At 39.6% G+C, this 16,661-nt stretch overlaps 1 protein-coding gene across 1 annotated transcript; it reads right to left on the bottom strand.

Moving 5' to 3' along the window:
• Nucleotides 1-590: 590 nt before the first annotated feature.
• On the bottom strand, nucleotides 591-12,215 carry Dr1 (down-regulator of transcription 1). The gene is made up of 3 exons (NM_026106.4): nucleotides 11,303-12,215; nucleotides 5,380-5,543; nucleotides 591-2,593 (listed from the first exon to the last, which is right to left on the bottom strand). Exons 1-3 carry the CDS (start codon nucleotides 11,520-11,522, stop codon nucleotides 2,447-2,449), a joined length of 531 nt encoding a protein of 176 aa, NP_080382.2. The 5' UTR covers nucleotides 11,523-12,215; the 3' UTR covers nucleotides 591-2,446.
• Nucleotides 12,216-16,661: the final 4,446 nt, after the last annotated feature.

The following is a 16,661-nucleotide window of genomic DNA, read 5'->3' as shown; positions in this document are numbered from 1 at the left end:
TTGTGAAACTTTAATCTGTGCCCTCTTCTGCAGATATGGTATACAAAGTTTTAAAAATAGTTCCCCTTTTGGTAATGTGTGGTGGCACAGATGTACAACACCAGTGCCTGGAAGGCTAAGGCAAGAAGAAATTGCTACTATGAAGCCACTTGGGCTTGCTAAGCAAGTAAGATCCTGTCTTACAAATAAATAAATAAATAAACAAATAAATAAATAGGACCTTTTAGTATATCAATCTTCTAATCCGATGGGAAAAAAATATCTATTTGAGATGAGAAAATATTTACTAAATAACTTTATTTCTCAAAAAATAGGGATTTTGTTTCTTGAAGACTAAACTATTCTAATGACTATTGCAACAAATAGCTGTGACTTTTAAATGCTAATAACAAGATACTGCTTAATAAGCTTTGCTGTTCCTGTACCTGGACATTACAAAAACAAGCAAAACTGGTTTCTGAAATAGCAGTGAACTAATGATAAGGGGCACTACACACTACAACCAATGCCTTTTGGGTTTAATGTTCTCCAAAGTTGTGAAAATGAAAACAGAAATTGCCCTATAATCATTAAATATAAAAACAATTTATAAAACACATCAGAATTTTATTGCTTGAAGAATACAACATATGAAATCACAAGAACATCAAAATTAAAAGTCACTAGGCTTCAAACATATAATACATCATCAGATGCAGTAAAATATTAATTAACCTGAAGTCTGCATCAGAAAGAAAAAGGTATGGAAAATTACCTAAATTGTTTACTTGAGAAACATATATTTAAAACAAAATAAAAGAATGTTACAGTACAAATTAGAAAAGCCAAAAGTGACTAACTTATTTCTGTAGACTAAACTACCTACCTTTGGTACTTAACCTTTTTGAAAAAATCAATTCCTTCTATTTTTTCCAAATATGTCATGGGCATATCCATGAAATACCTTGAAATAACTTCAACATAAAACATTCAGCAAAATTACTACCCTTTTTGTTATATGGGGGAAGAATATCTGATAAATGCATAACAATATGCATATAAATTTCCCTTCTAAAACTCAAAAATATGAATATTAAGAAATCTAATACTTATAAACATTTCTTAGCTTTCAAAATTCAAATCCTAGCAGCTAGAATCTCTTCTGGGGCTTGGTGAATACAGAAATTTAAATGGCTTGGCAACTGACATAGGAACTTAATGACTTATATTATTATCTTAGGTGGCATTTTTTTGTTTCCAAAATATAAGTAATATGCCATTTCACCAAATACACTGGATCCCTCTCACAAACACTACCACACTTTATGCACTGGAACCAAATTAAAGCTGCTTCCTTTTAACAAGCAAGTTAACACTTCATATAGGGCTGCAGTTATGACACTTTTTAAGCAAACACAAAACTTTTAAAGCTACTACTAAATTATGATGACGGGGACAATGATGTTATTATCAAAAGTTAGCATTGGATTCTTTAGGCCACCTAGTCGAGAAAATGTAAATGCTACACTAAAACCAAACAATAAGTACACTACATGTTAAATAAAAATTTAAAGCCCTTTTTCATAGCAAACATGTTCATTAGCTTTCGTTTATTTCCCCTAGCAAAGGTTTGAATATCCAGCAACCTCAGTTAAACTAACAGAACCCAAGCAACTGTCTCACAAGTCCCACCTATACACTCAAAAAATGGACGAAACAACTAAGACTATGAACAATTACTGAACTGGAGTGAAACAGTAAGAATTGTGACAATCTTCAAGATTAGCCAGTCTCTGAAATGGCATAGTGTAGTTCAAGATAAATTATACTATAATAAAACCAGTCTTCACTGTTACACAAAACAGTAACAAAATCAAAAATATAACTCACCAAATTTATACAACTACTAGTGAGTACATTTCTTTCCTAGTTATTGAATGTCTTATTTGAGATTTCCTCTAAACAAGTATATTTATCTGAGCATATATAATTGTTGCCTGCATATATACTCACCTTAAAAGACAAAAAATTTAGATACTATATAGAACTGAACTTTTTCACCAACCTGATTCAATGTATTCTGCATCACATCATGCCCCATCGCTATATAAATTCTCAATTTTAGTTCAGTTCAAAGGGCAGACAAAATACAAATACAGATTAAGAGATCTCTATAAATTTCACTGTATTTTATAAACCTGAAGTTTTCTGTAACACTGTTTATTGACCAAATAAAGGGTTCACACTGGTCTAAGATTCCAGAAACACCATTACAAATCCAAAGGTGATATTATACTTAACCTTAAATTTTCAATAGTTCAAAGAGACAGTTTTACATGTATAGCACAGTAGTTGAAACCAGACAACAGACGTCTCTAGAATACCAATGGTAAGTCCACCAAGATGCATACAGAATTACAGATAGGCATATCTTTCACTGTTTTCTTGAAAGCCCAGGTGGTGAATGTCAGATGTCATCATCATCTTCTTCGTCTTGTGAAGATCCTGCTTGAGTGGACGCGCTGGCTGAGGCTGCAGCCAGCTGGGCTTGTTGAGCTGCTTGCTGCATTTGAAGCCATTCCTGTTGGGCCAATTCTGCTTGTTGCTGTCTAGCCTAAGAATTAAAAACATAAAAGCAAATGTATACATTCCAGTAAAATATAAATTAAATCAACTAACAGACTTAATCATTAAATGTAGATATTCTCCAAGCACTATGTAATTATGACATATCGAGAAAACAATAACTTTACTATTTTTAGTTCAACTGAAGAAACTGAAAGGTTAATAGAGCGGCTGGAGAGCTGGCTCAGCAGTTAGGAGTACTGGGTTTCTTACAGAGAGGATCAGGGTTGATTTCTAGCACCCACATGGGTGATCACAACTTTCTGTTATCTCCACTTCCAAGGGATCCAATACCTTCTTCTGGCCTCTGAAAGTAATGTCCACATATGGTATATAGACTTGCATGCAATTAACACCCACACACATAAATTTTTTTTTTTTTTTTTTAAAAAGGTTGACAGAGCTGGGTGATACACTACACGCCTTTAGTCCCAGCACTCGGGAGACAGAAGCAGACAGATCTGAGTTTGAGACCAGCCTGGTTTACAGATTGAGCTGGACAGCCAGGTCTACAGGGGAACCCCTGTCCCAAATAAACTAACAAGGTCGATTAGGAAAAAAAATAGCATTGGTCTCTCTTTGGCACTATTTTCTGTTCCTTCAATTATAATTTTCATATAAACATAATTTTGGTGGCTTAAAATGTCTCCAGTACAGTTAGGGAAAAATACCATAGAGAATACAACAGTTATTCTGATATTTTCTTCTGAGTTCTCATTACAATTTTCTACCCTCATGCTTAAAAAGAAACCTAGAACATAAAATGTTTCACAAATGTATACTATACTTTTGCATTTTCATTGTCTTTCTTTTTATCCAACCTACCTAGAATTTCCTAAGTTTCACTTACTGTTTAAACTGTACACTTATTTCAAATAAAACTGAAATATTTTTTTCTCCTTCCTACACTCGTCAAGGTATAATCAGGCAAGAGAATTAACATCAGTTCTGGGAACCAATCTAAATAACTAAAAAGATGTTAGCCAAATATAAAATTGGTAACAGGTAACTAAAAAAGCAAAAGAACACTAAGATATCAGGGATGCCAAATATAAGCAGCCGTCACAAATCTAAGCTGGAAACAAAAGAAGAGGCTGGAGCGTTTAAAACTTAAGCTTAAAGGAACTTGATGGAACTGAACTCAGACTCCAGAGAGCAGGTGTATTCACTAAGTACGAAAGCATGGAAAACCCACCTGTGGGGACCCACACCCAGGAGGGCACAGGTTCAGGCTGGTTCTGGAACTGAGAAAACTGCAGACTGGATTCTGTTGCTACTACAGGACAAACTGGTACAGCCAGTGCAAAAATGTTTCTGGACACTGGGTGTGATGGCAGACACTTACAATGCCAGCGCTGGAAGACAGAGGCAGCCTAGGCTCCAAGTGAAATCCTGTCTCAAAGGACCTAATAAATAATTGTTCCTGGATTGGTGAAAGGAATTGGAAGAACAGAGAAGAGAAGCAAGGCCCATTGACTTACACTAGCCCCTAATGGAAGTAGAATCTAAAGAGGGTTTCAGATAGCAAAGCAGATGTACTTGGAACAATACAGTGGTCTCCCCATATGCAGTTTCACTTCATAATTTCTGTTACCTGGAATCAACCAAAATATTAAGTGGAAAATTCCAGAAATAGCAAGCAAGCACCTTATCTGCTGAGCCATCTCGCCTACCCATCCTAGACTATTTTATGTCTTCAGACACACCAGAAGAGGGCATTAGATCACATTACAGATGGTTGTGAGCCACCATGTGATTGCTGGGATTTGAACTCAGGACCTCTGGAAGAGCAGTCAGTGCTCTTAACGGCTGAGGCATCTCTCCAGCCCCCATCTTATAGATTTTTTTTTTTTTTTTTTTTTTGGTTTTTTGAGACAGGGTTTCTCTGTATAGTCCTGGCTGTCCTGGAACTCACTTTGTAGACCAGGCTGTCCTCGAACTCAGAAATCCACCTGCCTCTGCCTCCCGAGTGCTGGGATTAAAGTCGTGTGCCACCACTCCCGGCTTCATTTTATGGATTTTTATGAGGATTAAATGAGCTAATATATACAAATTGCATGGTAATGTGATTAACAAATGGTCAGAACTCAATAAATATTGGAAAATGTTTTTCTCTTATTAATTTAATTACATACGTACATTTATGTGTCTGTAGGAGCTATGTGCAATGAATACTGGTGCCCTCAAGGACAGAGGTGTTGGATCTTCTTGGAGCCTCCCACTGTGAGTGCTGGGACCTAACACAGATCCTCCAGAAGAGCAGTATTCATATTTAACCAGAACTCTTTCTACCCCTGATTAAATGCTACTTGGATCTTGTGTCTAATAATGTTAAGGCTCAAATGCACTGAGGTTTGGTGGTATGCTTCTTTTATTGTAGTACTTAATGGGCAAGAGGATTATAAATTCAAAACCAGTTTGTAGCAACACCTTGATATACAGAAATGTTAACCAGGTTTTCCCTGTATTCCACTCATAATAAAGATGTCCAAGTGCATTTTCATGCTTTTAAATGATCATTCTATCAGGGGAAAAAAAAAAAAGAGATAAAATCCAAGAGGTATTTAGAATTATTTTCTTCAAAAAACTGGTTGTTGCAACCATTTAATAAACCAAAGTCAAACTGGCCAAGTTCTAAATATCTGACTTTGTAATAATCAGTGAGCTGGAGAAAGAATCCTCTAGGTATGTTGATCTATGAAGTGATTAAAAAACAAAACAAAACACTGATTTTAGTAGATTTCTAATGAAAATAACTCAAAACATATTACTTACTTTTGCAAATAATTCCTGTTGCTGTCTCAATAATTCCTCTTCAGGAATGCCGAGGTTTTCCAAACGAGAACTGGCCTTTCTTCTTTTTAATGCTACTGTCTTGCATTCTTGTAAGACTTCTTTTACTTCACTGATGTAAGAGCCAAAGCCCAAACTTTCCAGTGCTACAGAAATCAAAGCATGAAAAGGTGAAGAAAATATAGCTTTCTCTCACATAGGGAGCACTTATTTTTTGTGTTAGTTTCCTTTTGGGAGATAAAGACTATTGTTTTCTAATGTTACATAATTCACAATTATTTAGCAATTGTTTGAGTGGCTAAGACAAAATATTTTTATCAACCATTATTAAGTTTTATTTTTATTTGTGTGTGTATGAATGAGGGGGTGGAGAAAGAGGGGGTCAGAGGGAGATCTGTACATGTGAGTGTAGTACCCAGAGGCTAGATGAGGGCACAGATCCCCAGGAGCTGGAGTTAAAGGCAGCTGTGAAGCATCTAATGGGCAAGTGGGAGCTGCGTCGTGCTCTTAACCTCTGAGCAAGCTCTCTAGTCCCATATATATCTACTTCCTTAATACTTGACTACAGACTGGTTAAAGTCTATTGTAATTAATCCCCAGTTCTGCCTCCCAGCCCTGTGCTCCCAGAAATAAGACTCAGATTATATTAACAAATACCTTAGCCATATAGCTAGGCTACTCTGACTAGATGATAATTAAAAAAAAAACATTTATTTTAACCACATTTTGCCATGTGGCTGGTTACCTAGGTAACATGAGTATGTCTCCTCACCTCTTCTAGGGCTTCTCCCTCCCCTCTTCCCTCCCAGAATTCTTTCTCCTCCTAGTGTCCCACCTCTATTTCCTCCTAAGCCATAGGCCGTAGGCTTTTTAATTGACAGGAAAGGCATCCATAGAATACGCAAAATGATCTCTCTAAACTTCCCCTTTTTAGTCTAATAAAAGTCTCTTACTTTTAAATAAAAGTTGAATTATAACAATTATGAAGACTACAATGCATGATATACATTTATAAGGTCCAGTCCACTTATATTTGGCAACTTAAAGTACTTTATCATCTATCCTATCTTAATGAGTTTACAATTTTTTATCTAAATCTTTTTTATTTTAACTTGTATTACCATCCTAAAAACTTTTTAAAACCTAGAACATGTTTTAAATGATAAACAACTTAAGTTTAATTCTGAGACTGTAACTATCTGGTCTTCAACCCCCTTCAGAGATCAGAGAAGGAACAAACATTACTTGAGTATGCAGGAAGCTCAAGAACTCCAAAAATTAAGAGAATGACAGAGTCAGGTGACTACCTGGACAGTCCTCAATATTCTTTATACTGCTGGAGTATCTATTTTCAGCCCTCTAGCACAGAACATCTATCTGACAGATCTTAAGTGAAGCAGGAATTGAAGAACAATAAAAGAAAAAAAAATATATATATAGAGAGAGATGGAGGCATGGAGGGAAGCACAGCAACGCGGAATCTGAATCCGGATTCTGTAGGATGGCTTCCGTATTATCATCTTGCTGCATCTGGATTATCTTGCTTCCCTTATCAACATACAAATGTCTGTTTTTTTCAATGATTACAGTTTTGTATGTCCTCTTTGGGAGAGTTCAGAATAAGAGAGAGAGGAGAAGCCACCATGAAGGGAGAGGAGCCATGAGCACATGGTCAAGAAAAGCAGCAAGTGTCTGAAGGACACCACTGGGGAGGCAGCCAGGCCAGCAGCCAGAAGAGAAGATTAGGGGTGACCCGCAGTAACTGCCAAAGCCAAATAAAATAACCATAATTTGAGTCTCATTTATTTGTAAGCTAGTTGGAGATATACTTAAATTGGTTGTACTACAAAGGCCTACAAAACATTTCAAGTCACAGGCCTTCACTTTTCCCTAATTTTTAAAATGTATATTTATGAGAATGACATGTGGTTTGAATAAGATACAAAAAGGCAAATATCTGGAATTTACTTGTTAATGACACTTTGTTCCAATATAAAAAAAGTAAGCAGGAAACATATATCCATTAAGTTACAGAAAGATGAAAGAATAGTCAAGTTTTTCTTTCCTTCATTAAACCCATTGTAGTAATTAATATACACTTGTCCCAATAAAGGAGAGTCAGCATTTCAGACTCAAAACAGAAAAAAGTTCTGTGCAGCCCCATTTCAGTTACACAAACCAGCCTTTTCCAGGGAGTGATGGCCTCCCTGCAAGAACATGCTTCTGGCAAAAGATCTTCATCCTTCTCTAAAAGACAAGAAGAAAGAAAAGGGGGAGAAAGCACCCGGTGCAAAGCCCCAGTTCCTACTTCATGGATGTCAAGTGCTCAGGATGCTATAAAATCCCTAGTCTTTACCCAAGCACAAATTGTTGTCTTGTAGGCTGGCTGCTCCACTGTCCTGTTAGCCTACGGGCAGAAAAGCACAGCTGACAAAAGGAAACTACTTCAAGAAGCAACAGCTCTAAAAGCACCTGAACTAATCTGAGTACGGAATCATCCTAACAAACACATTTTGGATTAAAAACCAACACACAAATTAGCAACCCCTCGTTTCTGTAGTTTCTTATTTGTGGGAGGGAAGAATGCTTATTTTTCACTTAAAACACAGCAAGATGATGTAGGTCAAAGTAGATTCTTCCCTCATCAGCTTGGCATGAAGAACCCTGGCATCCATGGTTCAGTACTCCCAGAAAACTAGGATTAAGGTCTGAGAATCATTTCTATATTCTTACCACAATGCTAAATAAATACATTAGTAAATGTGGGGTTGAAGGAGAAAAACAAAAGCCTCAGGCTGTGGGCGTAGTAAACACAAAGCACCTGCCTAACATGCATGGGGCTCAGGGGGAAATTTCTAATACCATCTTCAAAAAAAGAGCATTTAAGAAAAATAATAAACCAGGTATGGTGGTATATACCTTTAATTCCAACCCTCAGGGGGCAGGGGTAGGGTAGGGACAGGAGTAAATAGAGGCAGGCACATCTCTGAGTTCCAGAACAGCCCAGGCTATAAAGGCTGGGCAGTGGTGGTGCACGCCTTTAATCCCGGCACTCGGGAGGCTGAGACAGGCGGATTTCTGAGTTTGAGGCCAGCCTGGTCTACAGAGTGAGTTCCAGGATAGCCAGAGTTACACAGAGAAACCCTGTCTCAAAAAACAAAACAAAAAAAAAAAAAAGAAAAAAAAAAAGAAAAGGAAAGAAACATGAACCTTTTTTGTTTAACTGGGCAGTGGTGGTGGCATATCCCTTTAATCCTAGCACTTGGAAAGTAGAGATGGGCTGATCTCTGAGTTCAAGGCCATTCTGGTCTACAAAGTGAGTTCCAGTCCTGTCTCCAAAAAACAAAAACAAACAAACACAACCAAAGGGGATGGGGGAAGAGAGAAAAGTTCTCAAAACAAAACTTAAGGTGATTATATAATATGAGATGTCAGTAAAATCTACACTAATCTGAGCAAAATTATAGATATTCCTATATACTTAATGGCAACATTAAAAGATGAGGGTAAATTTGTGAATGACAACAGACTAGTTCAGTTTCTAATAGTGGATTGCCATCATCACACAGAAGAAAATAGCCTTTCAGTGTAACTTTCTAAGTCATACATTAAACTGAAGTCACATTCCAAAGTTGAACTATTTAGTACATGGCTTGCTACAGCTACACTTCAATCATGTCAACTGGAACTCTAAATATATCCTAGAAAAGAATGAGCTTTCCCCCAGGAAGACAGATTGTGTCATTAGATTTTTGGAACAATCACCATTTCTGTGGTTACAAACAAATGTTTAGGCAGATCCTACTGAAATCTGCCATTTTCATTAAAAAGTTGATGCTTGACAAAGGCAGTTCTTCTATTCCTTCATAAAGAGTCAAAGGAAATGCTAGCTATTTGTTAAATATCTTCTCAAAGACTTAAAAACTCAAAAAAAGAAAAACACATTGGCTTCCATTTTTCTTACCACTCAGCAAACCAAACAAGAAGGAAAAAAAAAAAAAAAACCCAGTTTTTTTTGTTTGTTTGTTTTGTTTTTCAAGACAGAGTTACTCTGTATAGCCCTGGCTATCCTGGAACTCACTCTGTAGGCCAGGCTGGCCTCGAACTCAGAAATCCACCTGCCTCTGCCTCCCGAGTGCTGGGATTAAAGGCATGCGCCACCACGCCCAGCTCTAAAAATACCAGTTTTAAGAATTAAGTATGTCGGCTGGAAATATAGCTCTGCAGTGCAGTGCTTACCTAGCACACATAAGTTCAGCACATACACACAAAAGAATCAAATAAGCAACAGGGAACGGTGGTTATATGTCCATAATCCCAGTATTCAAGATACTGCAGGAAGAGACTCTTAAGTTTAAGGCCAGGCTAGGCAACACAGTAGGATCCTATTATCATCTTGCCTTTCCTAACCCTAAAAAAAAAAATTGCTTTTTTTTCTTAGTTATCTACTATGTACTGAAATGGCAGAGTATATGTGTATATAATATGACTATTTATATACATACACACACACACACCATCATGGCTCCACTACCTACTGGGATTGACTTCTGCCATGCTAAGTACTCAGCCTTGAGAGACACCCTCATCACAGCAGGATGTATTTTTAATCTACCATCAGCAGAGGATAAAGGCTCAAAATTAATCAATTGATCTTCTTGTCAATATTGACGGTGTAAAATGGATATGCTCCATACGAATACATGTGCTCTCTATTTGACATTAACAAGAAAGTAAAATTATTTAACACTTAACTTTATAAAAAGGCAATGGTAGAGAACTACCTGCCGAGTATGATTAAATTTGTTCCTTTTAACTTTAAATAAAAGTAATCAAGAAATTGTTCGCATTTCCAATAGATTATTATAAAACAGAAGTGACTGTCTCAAACTGAATGCAACCTTCTCCTAAGAGTTCATGAAAAACCACAGAAAGTACTTCCCAAAATTTGCCAAGAGCACTTTTGTCTCCTTTTCCTGTAACCATCAAAGTCTCCTAGTCTTTTCCAGCATAAGGAAGAAACTGTCGAAACTTTTAGATGTGCTTTTCAATAAAAGATAAATGTATAAACACATCCAAAGGGGACCAGCAGGCGAGAAGGACCGGCAACAGAATGCTGACTAGCGTGTGTCAGGCCCTACGTTCAAGCCCCAGGACTGTCGTTCCCGCCCTGCCCCAGTCATCTTTTACAAATAATCTTCAAAGAACAATCAATAGTTGGAGGGAGTCAAAAAGAAAAAAATGTGGTGCTCGCTTTGGTTACCTGGTGATGACTGTTCCACCTTCTTAGCGATTTTAAAGCAAAAATATACTTCCTTTTTGAAAAGCAATTAACTTTACAACACTTAACACACTCATGTCAATATTTTTTTTTAACTCAATGCTAGGACCCTTGTGCAAGATTGCTAGATGATACACCACTGACCTCCGTCACCAGCCCAAGGGTTTTTCCTACCCCTGTGTTCAAAAATGAATCTTTTCCTCGATACAGGTGAGGGAGAGGTACTCTCTGACTCAACTCATGCTCGAAGTTCTAAAATTTAACTTTCCAAGAGAGAACTTTGAGTTTCCTTTCTCAGTTGTTATTATCCACGTTTAGCTGTGGGCAGTCAATTCTTGTTGTTTTAAGACCTGATTGGAAACTGTACTAGTGAGGGGTTGCGGATGTCTGTTGACCCTAATGTCTGCACTCCTTATTTGCACTAGCCGGATGAAAACAATGTCAGAAGAATGCTACATAGGTGTTTTCTTAAGGTACAAGCTGTCTCTATGCCGTTTTGACTTTTCATTAACTGTGCTTACTAGTGAAGTGGAATGAAGGCTCTGTGACGCCAAGTGGTTACTCTATTAGCTTGACTGTTCCCCTGATCCTTCATCGAAACCAAATCCCACACAAATCGCTTACCTTGTATAACATGCTCTGGTGAAATTGTCTTCTTTTCTGACTTGTTACAAATCTCGTTGGCTTCAGAAGATATAAGGTGAATGAATTCCGTGCAGCAGTTCACTACCAGCTCTCGGGCATCGTTGGCCACCCGGACATTAGGAAGAGTCTCTTTGATCATCTTATTTATAGCAGCTCTGGGGATAGTGAGATCATCGTCGTTGCCAGACGAGGAAGCCATCGTATCTTCCTGTCTTTCAAGCCCCAACTTTTAAACTCCTCGCCTCTGGTCCACCACTCCACGAAGATTTCTCAACAGGCTGTCCCTGGAGAGGGATGTTGGGGTCCGGGAAGCTCAGAGAAGAGAGTGCAGAAACCAGGAAGGAGGGCTGGAGGGCAGGGAACACCCACTGTGTGAGAGATTTTAGTGGGAATATGAAGGAAAGGTCAGGGGGCTGAGGGTTCTAGGGACACCACTCCCAGGGCTGGAGAACCACCCTGCGTGTCGCCTCAAACGGACTGGCGCTGTCGTCTAACCGAACCTAAACGGCACGGGAGCGCACGCAAGACAGAGGAATACCCGCCCGGCCGCGGTCCCGGGCGGACACTGAGCAGGGTCAGCTCTACAGAGCCGGAGCCCCCGAGGACGCCGCCACCAGCAGCGGTTGCAGCCGCCTCGGCCAAACCATCCTTCAGGCACCCGCGCCGCCGCCTCACAACATGTCTGCCGAAGCCGCAGCTGAGCGCACGCCGGCTGCCTGGGAAACCAAGTGGACCGGGCCGAACACTGCGGGAGCCGCAGCGGCCAAGCGTGTGGCCGAGAGCAGGCTGTGCGAGCAGGAGCGGCGCTAACGGTGGTCTCTCTACGGGCCGGGGAAGGAGGTTTGCCGCAAGCTGATCCCGGCACGCTTTGCGCCACCGGAAGTCGAACTCCCCAGGTCCCACCCGCCCTCCTCGATGGATTTCCGTGTGCACGCCCCGCCCCTACCCCCTCCCGGACGGGCGGGAGCCGCGGGGCTTGGCAGCCCGCAGCTTCCGCCTGCCGCTCCCCCACGCACGGCGACCCGGCGTCTCCTCCGTCGGGCCCTGGAGCTCGCTTGCTCTGCGGGCAGAAGGGCCCGCGGAGGGCCACGTGGCAGGGGAGCCCTGGTCCTTACTAAAGAACTTCCTTTTCCTATCTCCTTAGCTGTCGGGATTAGGGCGCGGAGTGAAAAGAGCAGAGTGGGGAGGACAGGCCTTTACAACTACTTCACAGCATTCAGATCAGAGCTCCCTGTTCTCATTTGTGAGAAAGAAATGAAGCCTTCAAAGAAGTGGCTGTCCTCGGTACCACAAGTGGCTAAGTCAGGAAACTGGTAGTCTGATCTAAAGTAATGAAAATGTTTGGCATACCATGAGCTATGGCCCTCTGCATACTTGCTTTTGAAAGGAAGACAAGAAAAAAAAAAGGTTTATCTTATGAGAGTCCGATATCTGCTTCGTTCCAAGTGATTACTAATAACTAGTGCCACGTTCATCACAGAAATCACTTTTTTTTTTTTTTAAGATAAGCTCAGCTGGGCGACAGTGGCTCACGCCTTTAATCCCAGCACTTAGGACACGACACTCAGGCAGGCAAATCAAGTTCCAGGACAGCCAGGGCAATACAGAAAAAACCTGTCTCAACACACGCAAATCCTCACATACTGTCACATTAATTAATAGTGGAAAGTTGTAACTTTTGAAAGGACTAAGCCAGTTAAATCTACGTGCACAGTTTAGTTCATCGTGTTCTTTGTTGATAGACTGGCAGCTGGACTGTGGCAATGCTTTAAGATGTCTGGTTTCCAGGAGACTATCATTGTCAACCATCCCCTCCTACCCACCTTACTAGATGCAGCTTCAGCACTGAGCTAGAACACCAGCCTTGAGTTAATTTTTTCATTCAACATTTTCTCCAAAATGCTTGCTGGGAACTAAATATTCTTCATTATATCAGTGCTAGTAAGTTCAATCTTTGATTATAAAGAACAAGTTTCTTCTTCAAAATAAGTAAATTTTGGTTCAGATGTATAAAGACCTAGATAAAATATTAAAATCTAGATGGAATGTTAAGTCCTAGGTAACTGTTACCTGGTTAGCCTGCCATTTTGTGCTATTACTATATTATAAGCAAACTTTCTCATATGGGAGTCATGTCTACAGAGTGCTTCTGAGTTCTCCCAAGCCACTGTCTAAATTGTTTATACCTGCAACCCCAGCTTTTCTTTATTTTATTTTATTTTATTTTATTTTTGCTTTTTGAGACATGGTTTCTCTGTGTACCCCTGGCTGTCCCGGAACTCTATAAACCAGGCTGGCCTCAAACTCAGAGAGACTTGCCTGCCTCTGCCTCCCAAGTGCTGGGATTAAAGGTCTTGGCCACTGCAAATGAGTTCAACTCCAGGTTTGAAGTACAGTATTTTTAACTTTAAAAGTTCACAAGATTTTAAAGATGAAAAAGAAGTATAAAAACATAAAGGAAAATGTCAGTAAAGACTTTACACATTTAAAGGACTATTGTAAATGAAGTCACATGGGAAAATGGTACAGAGAAATATTTCTGGAAAATCAAACTAGTAGGAGTCAGAAATGGTGGCACCCAGCTGCAATGCCTGCATTGGGGAAGATAAGGAAAGAGGATTGATAACTCAAAGATGGACTCTGGACAGCATAGTACAGCTGCAAACTGTAAGGACATAAATGAAAGAGGTGATATCACTTTGTTAAAAGGTCAAAAAGAAATGATATGTGTCAACAAGAAGCTAATGGGGCAGAATGGGGAAGGAAGGCTTTTCATGTAGTGGTAAAGACTAAAGAAGCAAATGGCAAAACAGCTTGAGAGAGAGGCAAGGGCAGTGAAAAGCTGTAAAAACCTGAAGACACACGTTCAGTGGAAAAGCAACAGCAGAGCAATTGAAAACATATTTTTAAAGGTAAGGCCCAGCATGATGGTACAGGCCTTTAATCCTAGCACTTGGGAGGCAGAGGCAGGTAGATCTCTATGGGTTTAAAAGTTCAAAGCCAGCCTGGTTCAGGGTGATTTCCAGTGTAGACAAGACTACCAGAGAAACCCTGTCTCAAAGAAACAAATATAAAAACAAAGAAATAAAAAATCTGGAAGTTACTGTATGTGTTACTGTATACCTATAATCCCAGCTCTCTGGAGGCTGAAACACACACACAGACACTTCCCCACCCCATCCCCCAATTTAAAGCCACGTTGGGCTACAGTGTGAGTGGAAACCAACCTGGGCCACAGCAAAATCTTGTCTTGAACAATATCAAACAGCAACAACAACAAAAAAGAGGCCTAGAATTTGGAAACTGTTTCTAATCAATTCAGTTGTCACTGTTACACTTCCAAGTGTCAACTTTGTAACTAAGTTTTTTAAAAAAATAACAACTTGAGGTGATAATCCCTTCATAAATGATAAATTTAAAATGTGTTGTTACATGTTTTAAATGATTTGAACCTTGAGTCTAATTCAGTTCTGCTGTTTTGCAGAACCATTTGCAGGGCCAGAAAGCCTGGCACTGTGATCAATCCATAGTGGAAGAAGAGAACTGATTCCCAGAGTTGTCCTCTGATCTTAATTTGTGTGTTATAGCAAACACAGGTACAGACACACACACACACACACACGCACACACACACACACTCACTCACTCACACACACACATACTCTCTCTCACACAAAGAGAGAGAGAGAGAAAGAGAGAGAGATTTAAAATTTTAAAGCATTTGCAGCTAGGCATGATGACACATGTCTATAATCTTAGTATTTTGAAGGAAGAAGCAGAAGAATTGGGTGTCCAAATTCATTATCAAGTACACACAGTGAAGTGGAACACATTGTAATCTATCTTACACATGTAATTAGTTCCAGCACTCAAAGTCAGCCTGGCTATTGCCAAGACTTTCTACAAACTAATGGCAAAGTCCTGTTGCTGAAGACAACACCTAAACAACTCACTGAACATGGAGAAGTCAATCTAGTATCTACCTAGCGCCTTCACCCCAACTGATCAGTGTTCATGGTACTGGAAGGGACTCGGCATGCTACCAGAGGAGAAAGGTAAACACCAACCCAGCTACAAACACTTCAGTCTACAAATATGACTTGATTTGCAAGATATGTTAGTGCCATACAGGCACAAAGTTTGTGGGAGTAACCAACTAATATCTGATTTGAGTTAAGGCCCAGACCAGGAGATGGAACCCATACCTAATGCTACTTGGGTAGCCAAGAATCTGAGACTAGGTAGTCCAGGGACCAAATATTCTGCTAAAGGAATATAGCAACAAAATTACTCCTAACAACATTCTGCTATACTAGTAGATCTGTCTTGCTCAATCATTCTCAGCAAAGCTTCCTCCTACAGCAGATGGGAACAAATACAGTGACCACAGCCAGACAGAAAGTAGGCATAGGGTAAAAGACCTTGGAACATTCTGCACTAAAAGGAATGTCTAGGTCCAATCCCTCACTCCAAGGATTAGGGAACTCTTTGGAAAAGGAGGCAAGAAAGAGTGTAATAGCCAGAGGAAATGGGGAACACTAAGAAATCAAGACCTTTGAAACCCAGCAGGAATGACATGCTTATCAATTTAGAGACAGCATACACAGGACCTGTCCACTAGATAGAGTGCTAGAGCAGAAAGGAGCCGTGGACACACATCCCATTCCCAAACACAGAAGTCATCTCTTCATGTCCTCCCCAACATGTGCTGTCACCTCGGTTTTTGATCTTAGCCATTCTGATTGGTGTAAGATGGAATCTTGGGCCAGTTTTGATTTGCATCTCCCTGATGACTAAGGACTTTGAACATTTCAAGTACTTCTCAGCCATTCAGGATTCCTCTGTTATGAATTCTCTGTTTAGTTCTATACCCTATTTTTTGATTTGGGTTGTTTGGTTGTTTTTTGTTTGTTTGTTTGTTTGTTTTTTGGAGATTAGCTTCTTGGGTTCTTCATATATTTTGGATATTAGTCCTCTATCAGATGTGGGGTTAGTGAAGATTTTTTTTCCCCAGTCTGTAGGTTGCAGATTTGTCTTATTGACTATGTCCTTTGACTTAAAGCAGCTTTTCAGTTTCATGAGGTCACATTTATCAATTGTTGATCTTAGAGCCTGAGCCATTGGAGTTCTGTTTAGGAAATTTCCCTCTGTGCCATAGAGTTCAAGGCTCTTTCCCACTTTCTCTTCTATTGGATTCAGTATATCTGTTTTTATGGTGAGGTCCTTGATCCACTTGGACTTGAGCTTTGTGCAAAGTGACAAATATGGGTCTATTTTCATTTTTCTATATACAGTCAGTTAGTCCAGCACCATTTACTGAAGATGCTTTATTTTTTCC

Source organism: Mus musculus, chromosome 5 (assembly GCF_000001635.26).
Source record: "Mus musculus strain C57BL/6J chromosome 5, GRCm38.p6 C57BL/6J".
NCBI classification, from domain to species: Eukaryota; Metazoa; Chordata; class Mammalia; order Rodentia; family Muridae; genus Mus; species Mus musculus.
The sequence above is the reverse complement of the archived record's forward strand: the minus strand, read 5'-3'. Positions and strand labels throughout refer to the sequence as shown.

What these genes read in the sequence shown, in the direction of transcription:
- Dr1 (NM_026106.4), bottom strand. Translation starts at nt 11,522, where the DNA reads ATGGCTTCCTCGTCTGGCAACGACGATGATCTCACTATCCCCAGAGCT. An exon ending in ACCAGAGCATGTTATACAAG is followed by an intron (nt 5,544 to 11,302) that starts GTAAGCGATTTG and finishes TGATTTCTGTAG; the next exon opens with CACTGGAAAGTTTGGGCTTT. An exon ending in AACAGGAATTATTTGCAAAA is followed by an intron (nt 2,594 to 5,379) that starts GTAAGTAATATG and finishes TTTAATTCTTAG; the next exon opens with GCTAGACAGCAACAAGCAGA.